Source organism: Epinephelus lanceolatus, chromosome 20, assembly GCF_041903045.1.
Source record: "Epinephelus lanceolatus isolate andai-2023 chromosome 20, ASM4190304v1, whole genome shotgun sequence".
In the NCBI taxonomy this organism is placed as follows: domain Eukaryota; kingdom Metazoa; phylum Chordata; class Actinopteri; order Perciformes; family Serranidae; genus Epinephelus; species Epinephelus lanceolatus.
In genome coordinates, this window is record NC_135753.1 from 12742512 (window position 1) to 12762121 (window position 19610).

Consider the following 19610-nt stretch of genomic DNA (forward strand, 5'->3'; position numbering starts at 1 on the left):
GAATTCACTTTGTTGCCGGGATTTAAAGATGAAGATCGATAGCCGTCTCATATCTGTGTCTGTTGATCATGACCTGTGTTGGGCTCAACAAAACAGGTAATTTATTACTCTTTGCTCTTTTCAAAAGTAATATCAATACTTTACTTACTTAATTTTACTCCCTGCCAACAGTAATTTGTTACACTACTCCTTAAATTACTTTTCCATTACACCCCACAATATTAAGACTTTGCATGTGTGCCAGATAGCCTGCAAATGATTTTGTAACCTGGGGGTCCTCTGTTGCTTGTGATTGTATTTTAACAAGGCTCTGTCTTAAAGACAGAGAGTGAGTAATGGAGATCAGCAACATTTCATCCATTACACATCCAGACACAAGCATCATTAGCTCTTTTCTCTTGTAGCCTGCAGCTTTCAATTATTAAAATCCAGTTTTGGTTGTTCAGCCTTGTAGGACTACAGCCGTCCTCCGCAGCCAAGGAGGGCTCAGCTTTGGTGGGGTGTATTTCCTGGAGCTTTGTGTCGTTAAGCTATCGTAGTAGGTGTCTCAGGACATTTGAAGTCGTGTTTTTCACAGAGGAAAGAGTCTTGGTACCACTACCTGGAACAGCAATGTTCTTATCATCTTTTGTCCCAAAAACATCAAAGAAATGTGAATATTTCCAGCCACTGAATGCTTCTATCGTCCAAGCTAGCTTGCTGCTTTGTGACATGCATCCATGATGATTGCAAAAATGAATCCGGGGATGTGATTGATATTTGGATTTTAAATCAGTAGGGAGGGTGACGACAAAAGTAAGGCTGTAACAATATATTTGTAACTGTATTATTTATTGATGATATTGTGTTACTGGGTAAAGTAGTTTTACTGTAATGAATTACTAAACACTGATCATGAAACTACAGCCAGGAGACAATTAGCTTAGCGTAGCGTAAAGACCGGAAGCAAGCAGAAACAGGTAGCCTTAAACAGAAGAGTGTATGATCAAACAAACAAGTTAGATCATATTAGTGGACTTTAAAAGGTGCTGGTAGAATTTTATAATGTATAATGTGTCATGTTCATTAGGGCAAGGCTTCCACCTGTTTCCAGCCTTTATGCTAAGCTAAGCTAAGCTAATTCCAGCTCCAGCTTCACAGATATGAGATCGGATTCAGTCTTCCCATTTTACTCTTGGCAAGAAAGCAAATAAACTTGTTCCATAAAATGTCAAACTATGATTGAATTTCAAATTTAGGGTGAAATATTGGTCTAACCTTTGGTTGGAATGTCAGAAGATGATTGCCGACAGCACGCTAAGCATAAGACAGTAAACAACCCCAGCCAAAGCAACATTACAGGGATACAAATCTGAGCAAACATGCTGCGAATGAGGCGATTTTCTTCCAGAACTTTAAACGGTAACCTCAGGAAAAAATAAAAACCCAGCGTCCTCTGTGACACACACCACACTCCCTCTCTGTACAGCTGTACAATATGAGCATATACAGTACAGTACAATGCAAAAAAACACATCAAATCCAAGTGACAGGACGTCAGGGGCAGGCAGCAGGAACATCAAGTTAGCAGGCAGATCTCTGAGCTCTGTGTGTGTGTGTGTTTGTGTGTGTGTGCGTGGGTGTGTGCGTGTCCCAATTTTCATAAAGACACAACGTCCTTTTTAGGGACATGATTAAACCAGGAAGTAGTGGTCATAATCAAAACGAGGGTTTTTAAGGAAACAGGAGGTGTACACACACACACACACACACACACATACGCACACAAACATATGCACACACACACACACACACACATACATGCAGAGACGCAGAGACAGAAAATTTGTTTAAAGTGTTGAAAGTATCTCATTGGCTCTTCTCGCTGTCCGTCAGGCTAATTTGAACATCCCGATGGGAGCTCTGCGTCCAGGGGCGGGACATCCTGTCAAGAGGAGAGAGGAGACAGTAGACACAGAAGAGGTAAGACAACACAGGGGAAACACACATAAAAACACACACACACACACACATACACACACACACACACACACACACACACACACACACACACACACACATACAAGAAAGTGAAATCAAACATTTACCAGCAGCTTTCTGTAGCTTCATCTTATGTGTCAATAGTAGATTTTGTGTGCAAACAAGAAGCACATTTGCATCACTTTTCCTCAGTTGGTACATGCTGCATTTTGTATTCCTGTCATATCACACATGCCCAATACAACATACATAGATAATGTAATATATAAGCAATATGAGTGAAAATTTTTCATCTTGTATTTACCCACAAAACACCGTTTTTAATGTGTGCCACCGTGTACTGCTCCTTTATTGTCATCACCATCACCACCTTCACTCACAGCACTTCTGTGTGTCTCCCGATAGCTGAGAGGGACAATAGAGTGCTGCAGGGATGACAGTTTTTTGTAGGCCGACCAGGAATGTAGCCTTGCCTCAACAAAAAGCCACTGGGATTGTCCTACTGGATTTTGCAAACAAACTAAAGTTCATGATAGTTTGTAGTTTACAACAAAATAATCTTCACAAATGAAAAAAACTTATATGATTTTTGCCAGAGATAAAATGCTAACATCAGGCTATAAACAAACTACACTACAGTTGCATGACTTCAACATCACCACAACAACAAGGCTGTAAAGCTGTGATGACGGTCTGTAGTCACATTTAGCCACTTGTTAGCAACCACCTGTTTAAATACACGTAGCTAAAAGCTTAGACATTCATGAGTAGGGTATTTACTGACATATATTATTTTGTAGAACAAAACTTTTAAGTCTCTTAAGCTTGTGTTAACTACAGAGCTTATTTCATCTAACCAAAAAGCCATTGAAAAAAAAACCTACTGACTTTGAAACAAGGGAACCGCGGGTGCTAAAATGCTAAAATGAGTTAGCTAAAACGCTAACTCAACATCAAGTTAGCAGGCAGATCTCTGAGCTCTGTGTGTGTGTGTTTGTGTGTGTGTGTGCGTGGGTGTGTGCACGTCCCAATTTTCATAAAGACACAACGTCCTTTTTAGGGACATGATTAAACCATGAGTTAGCTAAAATGCTAACTCATTTCTGGGTTTACCTACTCCGGGGCACTCTACAATAGCCCAGGCTATTAATTGAAGTTTTACAGTAGATGAGCTTCTGTGTTCAGCATTACAAGTCTCATGAGTCTCTGTAGTCTCATTTAGCCACTTGCTAGCAACTTTTTGTAAAGGCTTCAAATTCACAAGTGGGGTATTTCCAGACATATTTTATGTTGTAAAACTAAACCTGAAAATCTCTTATGCTTGTATTAACCACACACCTTATTTCAGGCACCTCACCAAAAGTTAAAAAACGCCAGTGACTTTGAGGCGAGCAACTGGAAGTGCAAAAAAAACACTAACTAGGGATGCCCCCTAATAGTCGACGAAACCAGAAAGGTTTTTAGTCTGTGAGATTTTATTGGTTCTTTAGTCGCAGAAAAACAGACAAAAAAAAAGAATGAAAGAAAAAAGAAAACATGAAACTCTATAAGGAGCTGCACCTCGTCAAAATAAATCAAAACCTATATGAGTGGACCATGTGAGAATTTAATTTGAAAGGACAAACACAGGAAGAGGCCACGCTCAGCAGTCAGACAGGAGTCACGTTACAAACCAATTACAGTTGACAGATATCTTTTCCTTCTTCTGTAAATACCAGTCTGTGATAAAGATGGAAAATCTTTTTAGTGCAGGGTTGCCCAAAGCTTTCCCATGGACGATAGGCCTACACACTTATAAACAGCACCTGGAAGAAGATCAGCTCCTATTTCAGAAAGTGAAATTAGTGAAAACTCTGAGTATGTTAAGCCTGAGATGAGGGAAACTCTTGAGTTTTATGCTTCTGCTTTCCAGTTCAGTGTAACCCTGAGTTAGTAACTATGGCAACATACTCCATGAAGCAAACCTGCTGGCCGGCTGATCCCAACTGAGCGTGTAGTAGGAAGGGGAAACATGGCATGTTGAATAAAGTCGTGGGCGATAAGGCACAAATTATTCAGAGGCTGTCGCGTTAGGAGATGTGGATTAGACCTTGTTTGGTTGTCTTTATCATTGCCGGTGGAGTGTCTATGAAAGATACCGTTTCACCTCACTGTATCATTTATCTTCACAATCTGTTCCACCCAGATATATCAAATATTACACATCGTGGAGTTGCATCATCATCGGTTTTAGGACTCATTTCTGCACCCGATACTGTCCTATACAGACACAGAGAGAAGTGAATAAAGTAGGGATAAAGGTTTGTTTTTTTTTAAAAAAAGGAGGTGAAAAGTGTTGGTTTCTTAGCGACAACATTGAGGACCAGTGGGAAAGAGCTGGTAAATTTAGCTTTAGCATAGGCTAGCTAATGCTACCTCACCAGCTAGCTTTAGCTTTCCTGCTCTTTAGCTAACCTTTTCATAGGTCAATTGCAAAATTTTCACCATATCTTCCCCAAACTTAAAAACTAACATGGCATAATAATATTGTGTAAGATAAAATAAATGTCAAAAAGACAGTTTCAATTGTTTTTTATTCCATTTGGAGTGAATTTGTAGTTACTAGATTTTAGATTTCTAAGGGGCCGATCAGACCTACAGGTGGCGCTAGAAATGCGGACGCTTTAAAGACAATTGAAATGCCTGAAACACCCTTTCAATGAGCAAAACAGTGCAGCAGTAGCCTGAGTGTCAGACTGAAGCTCCCAGAACCTTCAGTCTGACATGGCTTCCATTGAAGGCGATTTACAAGGGGGAGGGAATTTGATTTTTTCCCTAACAATCAGTAGAGATCAACGACTCACCCAGAATCTGACGTCATTAGTATCCATGCCTCGGGGGTGCCGAAAACAAGCGAGCATTGCCCGTTTAAAATGTCTCCGTCGTCATGCACGCCCAGCTGCATCGCTGTTAAATCCAGTTTAGCAGCTTCCCTAATTTGGTCCTCCATTAACGCGAGTAGTGGCAAAATACCTCGATAGCATCGTTAATGTGGTCTGTAGGATCTGTAGCGGTCGCCATTGTTGCTATCCTCACCAGTTACCCACCGGCGTACAGCTTGACATCAGTGTGGCGCTGATTGGCTAATCACTAGACCCCTGGCGTTCATTGGTCCGTCCAGCGTTTGGATGAGATAAATCGCAAATTCATTGAAGTATGCCAGACCAGTAATGCAAGCCTACTCAGTTGAGTGGGCGGGGTCTATGGTCTGGAACCAGGCTAGTGCAGCAGTAGCGCTAGCAGGTAGGTACAGACAGTGAGAAGGGACGTAAGGTATTTGGAGCATCTTGTTGGTAATGTTAAATTGAATAAACCCCAAATCTACTGTTTGGACAAAGTACTGCGAATATATTTTCAAGGGGTCGAGGGAGAATTCCTGTACACCAACATGCACATGACAGAGTGTATTATACAGTATTCTTCAGTGAGATTGTTGGATTTGAAGAACAATGAAGCTGTTGACTAATTTAATCAGGTTATCCCAAAATAATAATACTGTTGTATAATTATTTTATCAGGCTCATTCACCAGACCCACCCTGCGCCGCCGCCGAGACGCCAGAGGAGAAGAAGACGTTGCCCGGTGCGGTTAAACTGCCGGGTCCTGCCGTTAATCTATCAGAGCTGCAGAACGTCAAGAGCGAACTACGATGGGTTACCAAAGATTAACACGTAGGTGGTCAGAAAATCCTCCTCCTTATTGTTTTGGGATGCCACACACCGCTAATGTGTACAGATAATAATTAAAAACATCAAACAGTTTATACTTTTAAATATTATTTTTTCTCTCTTTCTGACCTTGTCAAAACCTGATATGTAAAAACTACTGAAGTGGTAAGCCTCCCCTGGCTATAAGCTGGGCTTTGGTGAAAGTGACAAAATGCAGAAATGACCATATTACATCAAATAAAAAAATTGTTTCTTATTTTATAATTATTTATAAGTCATTCACAGATACATGTATGCTGTTCTACATAGTGACTTTACCTATGTTTAGTGTAAAAAAAAATGTAAATAGACTTATGAAAGATTTGCGAGAAGTACTACATAATACTTTGACAGTATAGATGCAGCCCACAGGTTAGAATGTATTTTGTACACTGTAACTACTTTTTAAATTACCCAGTAGACTGTAGGTGTAGGTGCCAGTAGACTTTAGCCTTGTAGCCTTTATGTCTTTACAAAATGTGTTTAAAAAATACTTCACAATAAGCATTATTATAAATGGGATGAACAAGAGACCACTTTTTTTACAGCCCAGTTGTTACTCATCAGACTAAAAACATAAACCTATAAAACTAAAAAATGTTTTAATGTTAATATTAATAATGTCTCAGCAACACTTCTAAGCTAAAGTTTTGCCTAATGTTTTGTTCCTCAGCACCAACAATAATCGAAATGAATAAATAAATAAAACTAAATTATAAAAGGTTAAACATATATTTAAAAAATCCACAACTTTAAAATAACTTAAGAGTATAAATAATTTTATTTCAGTATCAACACTGTTAACCCATTGTTGCTGTCTTGTTGTTGATACTGCCACAGTGCCCTGTAATCATTTAGTCCCTCTTAAATAGTTCTTATTACCTCTAGATATGTCCTAACCTAGTCTCATTCACTTGTGCTTACATACAAGTACCTAAAAAGTATTTTGGTGATACCCTAAATAATATATTGTACACTTCATAGTTATGTGTATATCATTTAAAGCCTTTAGATTAAAACTGTATTTAACCATTTTGTTTTACAGCAGGAGTCTCTGAGACCCCATAGAGTTAACAGAAGTGGACTCTGAAACATCCCATCAGTTCAAAATCATGTTAAAAGCAATACTCATGAAGTTATCTATTTTAATTATTAATTAAGTCATTAAGTATTAAAATAATAAAACAAATGTTAAGTGTTTTTTTAGCCACAAGGCACCCCAAAATATGGGTTCAAAGATGAAGAATTTAAAACCAAAAGTATAAATTTAATGTTTTTTTCAGTTGTTTATATACTTTTTAAAGTTTGAAAAGTTGTGTGTGGAAAACATGAATATTTGCACCTTCACAGAAGCAGGATTTCATCAGGAGCTGCTACAGGTGTGCCCAGTCAACAGGTCATTTGTGTATCATTATTTGGATACATCGAATGTCCCACTGATGCCTCACGCTAACGGCCTGCTTGGAATTATTTGCCGCAGCCCTTTTCAGTGTTGTGCAGTGCAGATATGGTCGAGCCAAAGAGGAAAATGCAAATCTGAACCAAACCATGGTGTGGACTCACAAAGATAAGTTCACAGACTTTGTGAATGATGCAAATCCAGTTCATGAAAACAGTAGATAACTATCTAATGCTACAACAACACGCTACACACACAGATACTGACGTATTCTGACCAATACCACACTGGTTGTCCTGCACTCAAAATGCTACTCAAGCCACTCGTTCTGAACCTGGGGGTCATGACCCCCACTAGGGGTCCCTGAAGCTTCACAGGGGGTCCTGAAGTATTCTAGATTTTAAGGGATATGAGGAATCTTTTCCTAAAAATATACAGTAGCCCTTTATCTTTGCATTCATTTCTCTGAGGTAAACTAATTTGAGTTATTATTTTTAAAGTTTAGATTATTATTCAAGATATAAACTTCAAAATAATGTCACAGTATAAGGACACAGTGAAGACCTGAACACTCTGAATAGCCTGCTCCTGCATTAGAAAAGTGCACAGCCAGCCATTAGAACAGAAACCAGGCGTCAGAGAGAAGAAAACAGTTACTGCAGTTATTGCATTCACTATATAAGTGATTTGTACAGTTTATCAGTTGTTCTGTACTGTTATTCTGCACTGAATATTATATGAAATATCAGTAAAATATTTCACTTGGTTAGGGTTCGTCAGTTTACTCAATTCTTGAAAAGGGGTCCCTTAAACAAAACATTGGGGACCACTGACTCCAATAAGTTAAGTGTGTAGTATGTATATATTATATCAGGGCTGTGGGTTATGATTAATTATAAATCTAGAGCCACAACAATAAATCGATGAGTCATTTGTCAGAAATTTAATGTGCACCCTCTACTCGCTCAATCGTTTTAGTCAGTTTTTGAAGCGGAAATGTTATATATTTGGTGAGTTTAGCTTCTCAAATGTTTTTCTTTTTCATATATGACAGAAGACTGAATGAATTTGTGGTTTGGACTGATAAAGGAATGAAACAAGCTATAAAAATAGATCACCTTGGGCTGTGGGTGACTGTATCAAGTACTTTTTTTTAACCATTTCTTGACAAAAACAACTAATCGATAATGAAAAGAATAATTAGTTACGGCCCCAGATTAATCTGCCAATAGTTTCGATAAATTCATCAACTGTTTGTTGCTTTGTAAACATCAGAAACAACAGTGACAAATGCGATCACATTTTACTGTTTACTGTCATTTAAGACAAAAAAAAGAAGCAAATCTTTACATTTGAGAAGCTCAAACCATTAAAGTTTTGCTATTTTTCATAAAGAATAATCTTCTAATCATACTCAACTAATCAATTAATCGACTTATCAATTCAGATGTAATGCTCTATACTGCTGGGTAGTTTAATCTTTTACAATGCGTCCCCATTTAAAAGCTCTTCATATGTTGTGTTTGTAAAATCCAGTAAAAAGTAAAATATTTTACTCTGAAATGAAGTACATCAATCTTTTTCTTAAGTACCTCACAGACATACTGTTAAAACTAGATTACCTAGTCTACATGTCTACAGTTTCTACAACCACTTATCTTGGGCCGGTTGATCAGGTACACAGATGAATACATTCACCTGAAACAGGCAATTGGTAGTTTTAAACCCACCTAATCAGCATGTCATTGCAATGTGGGAGGAAACAAATCAGACACTGGGAGGACATGCAAACTGGGAAAACTAACCACTGAGCAAGTCAAATTATATCTGTATTTGCTTGATAATAACGTCTCCACAAATTAGGTACTTGCAAAAAATCTTTTTCAGTGCTCAAAAAATCACAAGGCACACTATTAATTCCATAAAAGCTGGACAAATAAATCAAAACTGTCTGCTTGATAAGTGAGAAAATCATTTTTACTTACATAAATATGAAGAAATGTTTTACCTCTGCATATTAAGTGAATTTGAACAGATATTTGACACTTTATGGGAGATATCTAAAGCTTTTAGCAGTTTTTACATCCTAACCTAACAAGACATTAAACTATTAGTCATCATGTCTCTGTAACAGTATAATAAATGCCGAGATTCAGCTCCTCAATGAACCTCGTCTCCACTATAAATACTTGCAGTGGCCAGAGCTCGCCACAGGGGGTCAGTGTGGGCCATGCAGTCTTTGTTTGGGTCAAGCAGCGTGTGTTGATGCCTCTGTGTGTGGGCAGGAAGGGTTGAGTCAGGCTCTATATTTACACTTTACAGGAGTGTGTGTGTTTTAGAAAAAGTGTGTGAGCACTGAGGGGCAGTCTGTGCTGCGACTTTCTCAGCGGGACACAGAAACCACAATATCCAAACACTGTGGCTGTTCTGCCCTGCCCAAACCATGTGGGTGTGCTGTGTAGGAGATAAATGAGAAGCTGGTTCAAGTTTTAGTTCTAAACATGTTTTTGTGAGGCAGAAAAAAATAATGCTGCATGGTATTTGTGAGCAGGTTCACAGTGTGCATTTACACTGGGAAAATGATATTATTATTGAAAATAGCAGCAGTGTACTGCATCTGCCTGATTTCTCAGTGTGCTTTTGATGGACACTATTTGAACAATGATGCAATGCAAAAAGAAAATAAGGGAGCTACTCTCAACTGCAAAAATCACTTGTAATATGAAAAGGAAAGCAGAAAATGAAGTGGTAAATATCAGAAAAACCATTGGCTTTGACTTTGGAAAGTTCAACTTGGGTGTTATTCCAAGGTTGCAGTTTGATTGACGTCTGTCAGATCTTGTCTAGTGAGCTACATGGCCAAAAGTATGCGGACACCCTAACATTCTTGAGCATCTCATGCCAAAACTATGTGGGCATTACCTCAACTCAACTTAATTTGATTTACAAAGCACCTTCCGTACAAACATGCGACCAAAAATGCTTCACATAGCAAAACTGAAAGAACACCAGACACAATATAAAGGATAACACAAACATCTATGCATAGAGTATGGCAAGACTAGAAAATTAAGGCAATAAAATGTTTTAAAAAGAAAACAATGGGAAAAAAAAGATAAACAATTCTGTAGAATGTAAAAGTAAAATGAATAAATAAAACAAGGAGCAAATCCCTGCAATCCCCAAGCAAATTTACAGGCTGCACAAGTTAATTTGAGCCATGTTTGGAGACTTAACATGCAGCTAAACAACCCACGCCACAGTTGTGTGTGGGGATGGGTCTGCTGATAAGAACTAGTCTGCCGGGGACCATGAGGGACTCGAGCAGTCGAGGATTAATTTGCTGCTACATCCTCCACACTTCTAGTTTCAGGCTTTCCGCTACATTTTGCATCCTGGCTGCCAGGAATCACTCCAATTCAGCCACAAGAGCATTAGTGAGGTCCAACACTAATGTTGGGTTCATCCCGGTGGTGTGATGGGGTTGAGGTCAGGGCTCCCTGCAGGCCAGTTAATTTCCTCCACACCAAACTGGGGAAAAAAAAAAATCTTTTGTGGCCTTGGCTTTGTGCTCTGGGGCATCATCATTTTTTAAACAAGACAGGGTCAAACCCTAACTGTCTGCAAAATTAGAAGCAAAATATTTTCTGAAATATCACTGTATGTTGTAGCATTAAGACTTTCCTTCATTGGAACACAGAGGTCCAACCCAAACTTTGAAAAATAGCCACAGACCAGAAGTACAGTACAAGAACAGGAGTGTCCGCTTAGTTTTAGCCAAATAATATATCACTTTATGTGGGTACAAAATGAAAAATTACATTGATTACTTGTACAGTAACAGCAACAAGTGTATTTGTATGCACAGTTTGCTACTAGTATGCAGTACACAGCTGAAGTTTGAGCTAAAAATCTGATGTTGAACCCACTCTAATAAAACAAACAAAAAGAAAAAACAGATATAAAAGAGCGAGGAATGTCTTGTTTATTAGACAGCCTTAGTTACATAGCTGCAGGCTAGTATAACCACTTCAAATCTGAGGAGTCAGCTAAGCTAACACAAACATAATTTAGCAAGGGACTGCATCATTTTAAAGCTGACAAAAAGTCAAATGCTTCATATTATTAGCTTTCTCTCAGTCAGCCTGTTTTCAACTTAACCAGCAGAGCTGTAGCTCTTTGGCTCCATTTACTGAACTTCAGGCCTGAAGACCTGCACTGCCTCCTGAGAAATCTTTGTACTGCTGCATTTCCACTGCTTGGTACGGCACAATTATATTATTGTATATCCATCAGCAAAAACTGTGGTTCGTTCCTGGTACTCTGTCTGGTACCACCTCGGTCAAGGTTTCAAGCAAGATGAGTGGATACTAGAGGGTGGAGTTAAATCACTGCAGACCAGTAATTTGTCAGAGAGAGCTGTCACACGAACTGTCATTTGCGCAACACAGGACATCATGCACAACCTGCCATTTTTAAATAGCGAAGTTACCGTCAATAGCAGCCACAATTTTTTATTCACTCATACACTAACATACACTATGTAGTAAACTAGGCTGTACCCTGTGCATACTATGCTAAACATTATGTTGTGCACTACATCATACATTACATACACTATGTAGTAAACTAGGCTGTACACTATGCACACTATGCACTACATTGTAGACTACGTACACTACGCTGTACACCACATACACTATGACATACACTATGTCATACACTACGTCGTACACTACATAAACTGTGCCATATACTTTATTGTACACAACATTTTACACTATTCTATACACAGAATAGTGTATGGCATAATGCCATACACTACACTATGCCGTACACTACGTAGTATACTACGTACACTATGCCATACACTACATACACTGTCTTACACTACATACACTGTCTTACACTACATACACTATGTCCTACACTACATACACTATGTCCTACACTACATACACTATGTCCTACACTATGTAGACTATGTCCTACACTACGTAGACTATGTCCTACACTACGCAGACTATGTCCTACACTACGTAGACTATGTCTTACACTATGTACACTATGTCCTACACTACGTACACTATGTCCTACACTACATAGACTACGTCCTACACTACATACACTATGTCTTACACTACGTACACTATGTCCTACACTACGTAGACTATGTCCTACACTACGTACACTATTTCCTACACTACGTAGACTATGGCTTACACTACATATACTATGTCCTACACTACGTAGACTATGGCTTACACTACATATACTATGTCCTACACTACGTAGACTATGTCCTACACTACGTACACTATTTCCTACACTACGTAGAATATGTCTTACACTACGTAGACTACATCCTACACTACATACACTATGTCCGACACTACGTAGACTATGTCCTACATTACATACACTATGTCCTACACTATGTACACTATGTCCTACACTATATAGGCTATGTCCTACACTACGTAGACTATGTCCTACACTACGTAGACTATATCCTACACTACATACACTATGTCCTACACTACGTAGACTGTCCTACACGACATAGACTATGTCCTACACTACGTACACTATGTCCTACACTACGTAGACTGTCCTACACTACATAGACTATATCCTACACTACGTACACTATGTCCTACACTACGTAGACTGTCCTACACTACGTAGACTATATCCTACACTACGTACACTATGTCCTACACTACGTAGACTATATCCTACACTACGTACACTATGTCCTACACTATGTAGACTATGTCCTACACTATGTAGACTATGTCCTACATTACGTATACTATGTCCTACACTATGTACACTATGTCCTACACTACACAGACTATGTCCTACACTATGTAGACTATGTCCTACACTATGTACACTATGTCCTACACTACACAGACTATGTCCTACACTACGTAGACTATGTCCTACACTATGTAGACTATGTCCTACACTATGTACACTATGTCCTACACTACATAGACTATGTCCTACATTACGTACACTATGTCTTACACTATGTACACTATGTCCTACACTACATAGACTATGTCCTACACTATGTACACTATGTCCTACATTACGTACACTATGTCCTACACTATGTACACTATGTCCTACACTACATAGACTACGTCGAACACTACATAGACTATGTCCTACACTACATAGACTATGTCCTACACTACGTAGACTATGTCCTACACTATGTATACAATGTCCTTCACTACGTAGACTATGTCCTACACTATGTACACTATTTCCTACACTACGTAGACTATGTCTTACACTACGTACACTATGTCCTACACTATGTACACTATTTCCTACACTACGTAGACTATGTCTTACACTACGTACACTATGTCCTACACTATGTACACTACATTGTACACAACGTACACTACGTTGTACACTATACCATACACTATGTCTTACACTACATACACTATGCCATACACTATGTACACTATGCCCTGCACTACATGCACGATATCATACACTACAGCATACTACGTTTGGTTGCTGATGAAAGGATTCAGTTAGTGTCATGTTGAAGATGTCACGGCAGTTTCATGTGGGGGTGCTATGATTATCAGCGGAGAATCCCGACTACATTTACAGTGTTTTATCCACATAAGAAAACAAAGTAGAAAAAAGGACTTGGTAGCAAAAGGGAGACAAGTCGAGTCGAGTCGAGCTGTACCGTGCAGAGGAAGTCAGGCATGTGACTAAAACTTGAGTCTTCCAGATGGAAATAAACAGGCAGTGAGGGGAGATCAAGACAGACAGAAACAGAAATGGAAAAAGGTCAAGAGAAAGATAAGTGCATGGAGAAAGCAGGTGATAGATCAACCAGATCTTATGTGGAAGCCTGCATCAGTGAATGCAGTGACCTGGCCTTCTCCTTGTTGTCCTGGCCCTTCCTGCTGTGTCTCAGGGGTCAGCAGCTCTGAGACCTGCCGATAGCAGACAGTGAAAATCCCTCACAGTGTCTTTATCTGTCTCTTTCCTCCAGGATCCCCAGCCAGGCGAAGAGGAAGGCAGATAATCTTCATAGACACAGACTTGCCCACTGCCACCGAAGACTAAGCAAACTACAAACTAATCCCAACATGTTCAGAAACAATAAAAGCTTTGTGTGAAGCCAACGTCTGCAGAAAATGTTCAGCATTTAACCAAAACCACTAAGAAGCAGCCATCCACAAACTCTCTTTCTATCAGTACGATAAGAGGTTAAAGCACTACAAATATTTACATTTATCTTATCATGTCAGATTGTTTTGTCACTAAATCCAAACTCAAATCATAATTTGTACAAAAAGTCAATCACTGTTCATATAAAGCGAGATTTTCTGGCTTGTTTCTGCTGCAGATAAAACTCCAATTTGCTTGGACTTTTAGGAGTAAGTGAGTTATAATGCAATAACAACTTATTCTTTGCTATTTTTTTAGTTTTTGGAGTATTTCAAAGTCTGAGTTTGCTGGTTAAGTAGGAGATTTGTTGACGTACATTTAAGGAATTCACTTGACAAACACTCTGTGATGACAATTATTTTACATACTGTCAAAACTCCAAATATACACCACTGATTTATACAGATGCTTTCTATTAAATTATTCATTTCTAAATGTTGTAACAATTTACAATGATGCAATGGGATTTAAGTTCAGTTGTACTACTTTGTTTGGGAGGGAAAATAATACTGTTTTTCTTGTTTTATTGTTATGATTCCCAAAATCTTATCTTCAGGAAAATGTTGCAATAAATCAAGATGGTTCTAAAAATCCAGTGTTTTATTTATTACTGGCTACATCTGCTATTACAGTGAAGGAGAATAGTGGTCAAATATTATTATACTCTGTCTTTTTTGTGTTTTCCTCAATCATTGTGGAAAACAGGCTTTCTGTTATCAGAATTTTATAACATTTTTAGCCATGCTAGCACCGTGGCTCCATGGATGGACATCTCGGATGGTCCGCCACTTGGTCCAGACTGAAATATCTCATCAGCTATTTGATGTATTGCCATGGAATTTAGGACAGATATTAAAGGTTCCCAAAGGATGAGTCTTACTAACTTTGGTGATCCCCAGGCTTTTGCTCTAGCGACACCAGCAGGTCAAATTCTTCACCTGTCTAGTGAAGTTTTTAACATATGCACACATATATCCACAGATATTCATTAACTTTTCATGCATAAGGTCAAATTCTCAATTAATGCTATAGAGTGCTGCAGAAATGAGTCCTAAAACCCGAAAATAAGTTAACATTTTTGCACTTTCAGTTCCCTCATCTTTAAGTCAATGATTTTTTTTTTAATTGGGTTTTTGGTTAGATGTCTGAAATAAGGTCTGTGGTTAACACAAGTTTAACAGACGCTCACATTTTGCTCTATGACAAGAACAGGTCAGTAAATACCCCACTCTAAATTTTTAAGCTTTAATGTGTCTTAAAAAAGGCCAACAGGTGGCGAAATGAGACTACAGAGGTTGTAAGAGACATCAAACGTCATCATGCCTAACACTGCCTTTACACTTGTGGTGTTGATGCTGAAGTCATGCGACCATGGTGTAGTTCATTTTGTAGCCCAACATTAGTTTTCAGGCCGTTCTCATGCACAGTTTGTATGTTTTGCTACGTAGTAAAGGTAAGGCACCTAAGTTCATATATATCCCATGTAATCATGAGCCAGTATATTGTGTATAACCCACATTTTTGGGAAGGCTACAATCCCATGACCAATGTTCTGACGGGAGCAAAGGAGGAAGCAGTCCCCTGTAAGGATGCAGGTTGGGGTGGTGAATAGGTCAGTTAATGTTTGGAACTGTGTGAACTTTAAGTGAAGTCATTTTAAGGTATGTTGTCACCATGTTTCTTTTCCTAACCTAAACTATGAAACTTAACGTTAAGTATGTATCGTCACTCATGGGGTGCTAATTCGTAGGATATCATACAAACTGATGATGATACATTGTAGCTTTTTGCTGCTGGCAATTGCATTTACACCTCAAAAAACAAAAATGTTGTTCGTTTATTATTATCCTGCTGAACATAACTTAAGTATCATAAACTTTGATTTCCCACAGGTTTTATTTTCTGTAATAATTAAAATGCCAATGTAGAATCCCATTGTCTTTTTGTCAAGGGAACCAGGGGGACGCTAACTTCTGGGTTGGCCATACAAAAATTTGTCATTTGTCAGAACTTTTTTTGGTGCTTATTTGCAAGTCTTAGCATGCAAACATGCTAAACTAACTTGGTGAACATAGTAAAAAAAAACAGCAGCATGTTAGCATTATCATTTTGAGCACGTTTGCATGCTGACTCTTAGTCTTGTTTCCTTGTCATTAAAAAAAGAAAATGTCTTGCTGATGAAGTTGACAGCTGTATCAGCTAACAAAGACACCCTGAGCAAGGCGACAGGACGTGACAGTAAAGTTTTTAAGGTGACATATTTAAAGGGGATTATTTCATGGCAGAGACGTCCTTTTTTGCCGGTGGGTGTAAGGAGACTGACAGTAAACAGAGCATGACATAATGCATGCACTGATTAAAAAAAAAAAAAATACATTCAGGCAAAATTAAATACCCTGAAAACTCTGACAAAAGCAAATTAAAACTCTGTGTTTACTGTGATGGAAGATGTGGCCCGGAGAGTCTTTCAGAGTCAGGTTTTCACATTAAAAAATAAGCCCTGATATTTCTAGTTGTAATATCCTTGTATTATGTGCATATGTAATGGGTATTACGTGGGAGTCAGGGGCATCTTTGTGCGCAGATTCACTTTGATCCTCCAAATCCAACTGTTTCATGAAGGAATGCCACATGGACGGAGCACACACATGCCATCGAGCACACCACCAGCCCCCATTACAGCAGATATCCATCATCACATCACATGTTCACGCAGACAAACACACACAGAGCAGCTGTAGCTAAGTTTAGCCTCCATCAGGTCACGGTGGAGAGAGAGACACTGCTGGTGTTTTAACAGCCGTACGAGAGGATCTGACATTGTGTGGGAAAGATTAAAAACACTGTGCAGTTTCAAAAGGCGTGAATCTTGTTTTTCCTCTTTGCGAGCAGCCTGTGTGCTGAATTCTGAACCAACATTTCAATTAAACAAAAACATATGCAGTGGTGGAAGAAGTACTCAGATCTTACTGTGACAATACTCCACTACAAGTAAGAGTACGGCATACGAAACCTTACTTTATTAAAAGTATGTATCAGCAAACTGTATTTAAGTTTTACAGCTGTAGATGTTTCAGATTGTGCTAATCTCAACTCCTTTATATACTGGTAGGTATAATGCATCATATTCTATAAGACCATCATATGGTTGTAGCATGGCCGTCCTGTGAGGACCACATATCTCCAAAAGTCACCTTCTCAATGTGTCAGAGACAGCCATTTTCAGCTTTGTGACGATGCAGTTTATCAACTGATCCAAGACTTTTTAAAGAATTTATTCAGCTAAAAGGTCCAGTATGTAAGATTTATGGTTGATAATATAAGTTTATATATGGATTTTAGATTTAAAATATATTTTAAGAAGAAGAGGTTTTTATTAGTGTATAATCACCTGACAATAAAGCTCTGTGTCCACAGAGCAGTACAATACGGTTCAGATCAGTTCGGTACGCTTTTTTTTCTGTTTCCACTGTTAGAAGTTGTGGATGGTACCAATGGAACTGTTCTGTACCATTACCATTTTTGGTCACCCCTCTGTTGGGGTACCTAGCACACAGATCTGGTACTAAAAGGTGGAGCTGTAAACACTGCAGTCCATTGATTGGTCAATAGCGGATGATCACTCTGCTCAGGGCTGAGCTGTGACTGGTTTCGAGTTAGTTAACCACTGTTCATACTGTGGAAAGTTTATTAGTAGACTGTAAAACTGACTGTAAGACTATAAAATGAAAGGATGTTTTGCTGCCTCTTACAGCATCTGTAGTCTGAGAATTTTGATTTAATTCACTTGGCCAACTGCCGGCAACATTTAAGGTGGAACGTTTACTTGTTACTGTATGTTACTCAATGCATGTGTTGACGACGTGAATCCATCAGCACACCTTAAATTTCAGTATGACAACTTTGACCTTTGTTCTGAACATGTCAGCGTGCAATCTCATTCTGTGGACAATAAACAATGTGCAGACTGATAAAGGAGGAAATACAGTGAGTACTGGACAGAGCAGTGAGTAACAACAACTCCGCACACATGAAAGAGTACTGTTTGTGGTGGAGACAGTAAGTGGACAGAGAGTCTAGGTACAATGTCTGAAGGGGCACTGTTGTTTCCAAAGGTACTATACTGAAAGTGTTTGGTGGAGATGGGGCTTAATAATAGTGTTTTCATTACATTAGAATGAGCCATTTATATCTATACAGGAAGTGGGTCATTGTTTACGAAGTCTGCCATGTTGCACTGCCATGTTTCTGCAGTAGCCCAGAAGGGACAAACCAGCATTGCCTTAAGACAGGGCTATTTGTGTTTTTTTTTTTCCTTGTCCACCAAAACACAGATTTATTCAGTGTTTTTAACGCTTTAAATTGTCGGGTCTGTGTTTTGAAGACAGAGAGACCAATCAGCTCCCAGTAAAAATCTCCTGAACATCTGGATCTTTAGTTATCTGTAAAAAAAGGTCAGCACACATCGGCAGGTGCTGGGGTAGCAGCCTGTCTGTGACAGTCCGAACAGCATAGACGAAATACTGATTTGTAATGTGAAACTGTTTTATTTGGTGCTTTTACTGCAAAGTAACTGCTGACAAATGTAGTGGAGCAAAAAATATAATATTTGCCTCCAGAATGTAGTGGAGTAGAAGTATGAAGTGGCAGAAAATGGAAATACTTGAGTAAAGTACCTCCAATTTGTAGGGTGAATTCAGGTAATGTGGGACAGTTTTTGGTAGATGCTCCGGTAGACTTATATAAAAACTATTTACTTGCTCCAATGATGTTTCATTAAATCATTTTAGGCCTTATTAACATTTTATGTTTGAATTCAGTGGGAATACAATCTTTTTTTAGAAGCTACACACCTTCAAACATAACATGACACCCTCTTTCGTTCGAGCAGCATGTTCAGGTAATGTGGGACAGTTTGTTTGGTAAAGTGGGACAGTCATTCTTAGATTTAAAAAACAGGCCTCTTTGCCTGATTTGTGAATACAAATCATTTCAATTAACAATTAACAATTAAAGTTAGGGTACTTTTCAAAGACAAACCAACAGCTGCTGGTCACCTTCTACCGCTCCACCATCGAGTTTGCTGCTGACGCAGTGCATCTCCCTGTGGTATTGTGGATGTTCGGCTGCAAACAAAAAGGTCCTGCAGTGGGTGATAAAGATTGAACTAACATTGATTTTTAATAACTGCATGATGTATTTTTGTATGAAATTATTTATTAATTAAGAAGCATTGTTTCACTCTATGTATGACACCCATTTTAATT

The 19610-nt window shown here is 38.6% G+C and overlaps 1 protein-coding gene across 2 annotated transcripts in view; it reads left to right on the plus strand.

Moving 5' to 3' along the window:
- Nucleotides 1–14934, plus strand: part of smpx (small muscle protein X-linked) — a 28640-nt gene extending 13706 nt beyond the window's left edge. For both annotated transcript variants that reach the window (XM_033639101.2, XM_033639100.2), the window contains exons 3-5: nt 1876–1962; nt 5538–5690; nt 14165–14934. In XM_033639101.2, coding sequence (XP_033494992.1) covers nt 1876–1962; nt 5538–5687 — 237 coding nt within the window. In that variant the 3' untranslated portion in view covers nt 5688–5690; nt 14165–14934. The remainder of the gene's footprint in view (nt 1–1875; nt 1963–5537; nt 5691–14164) is intronic.
- Nucleotides 14935–19610: the final 4676 nt, after the last annotated feature.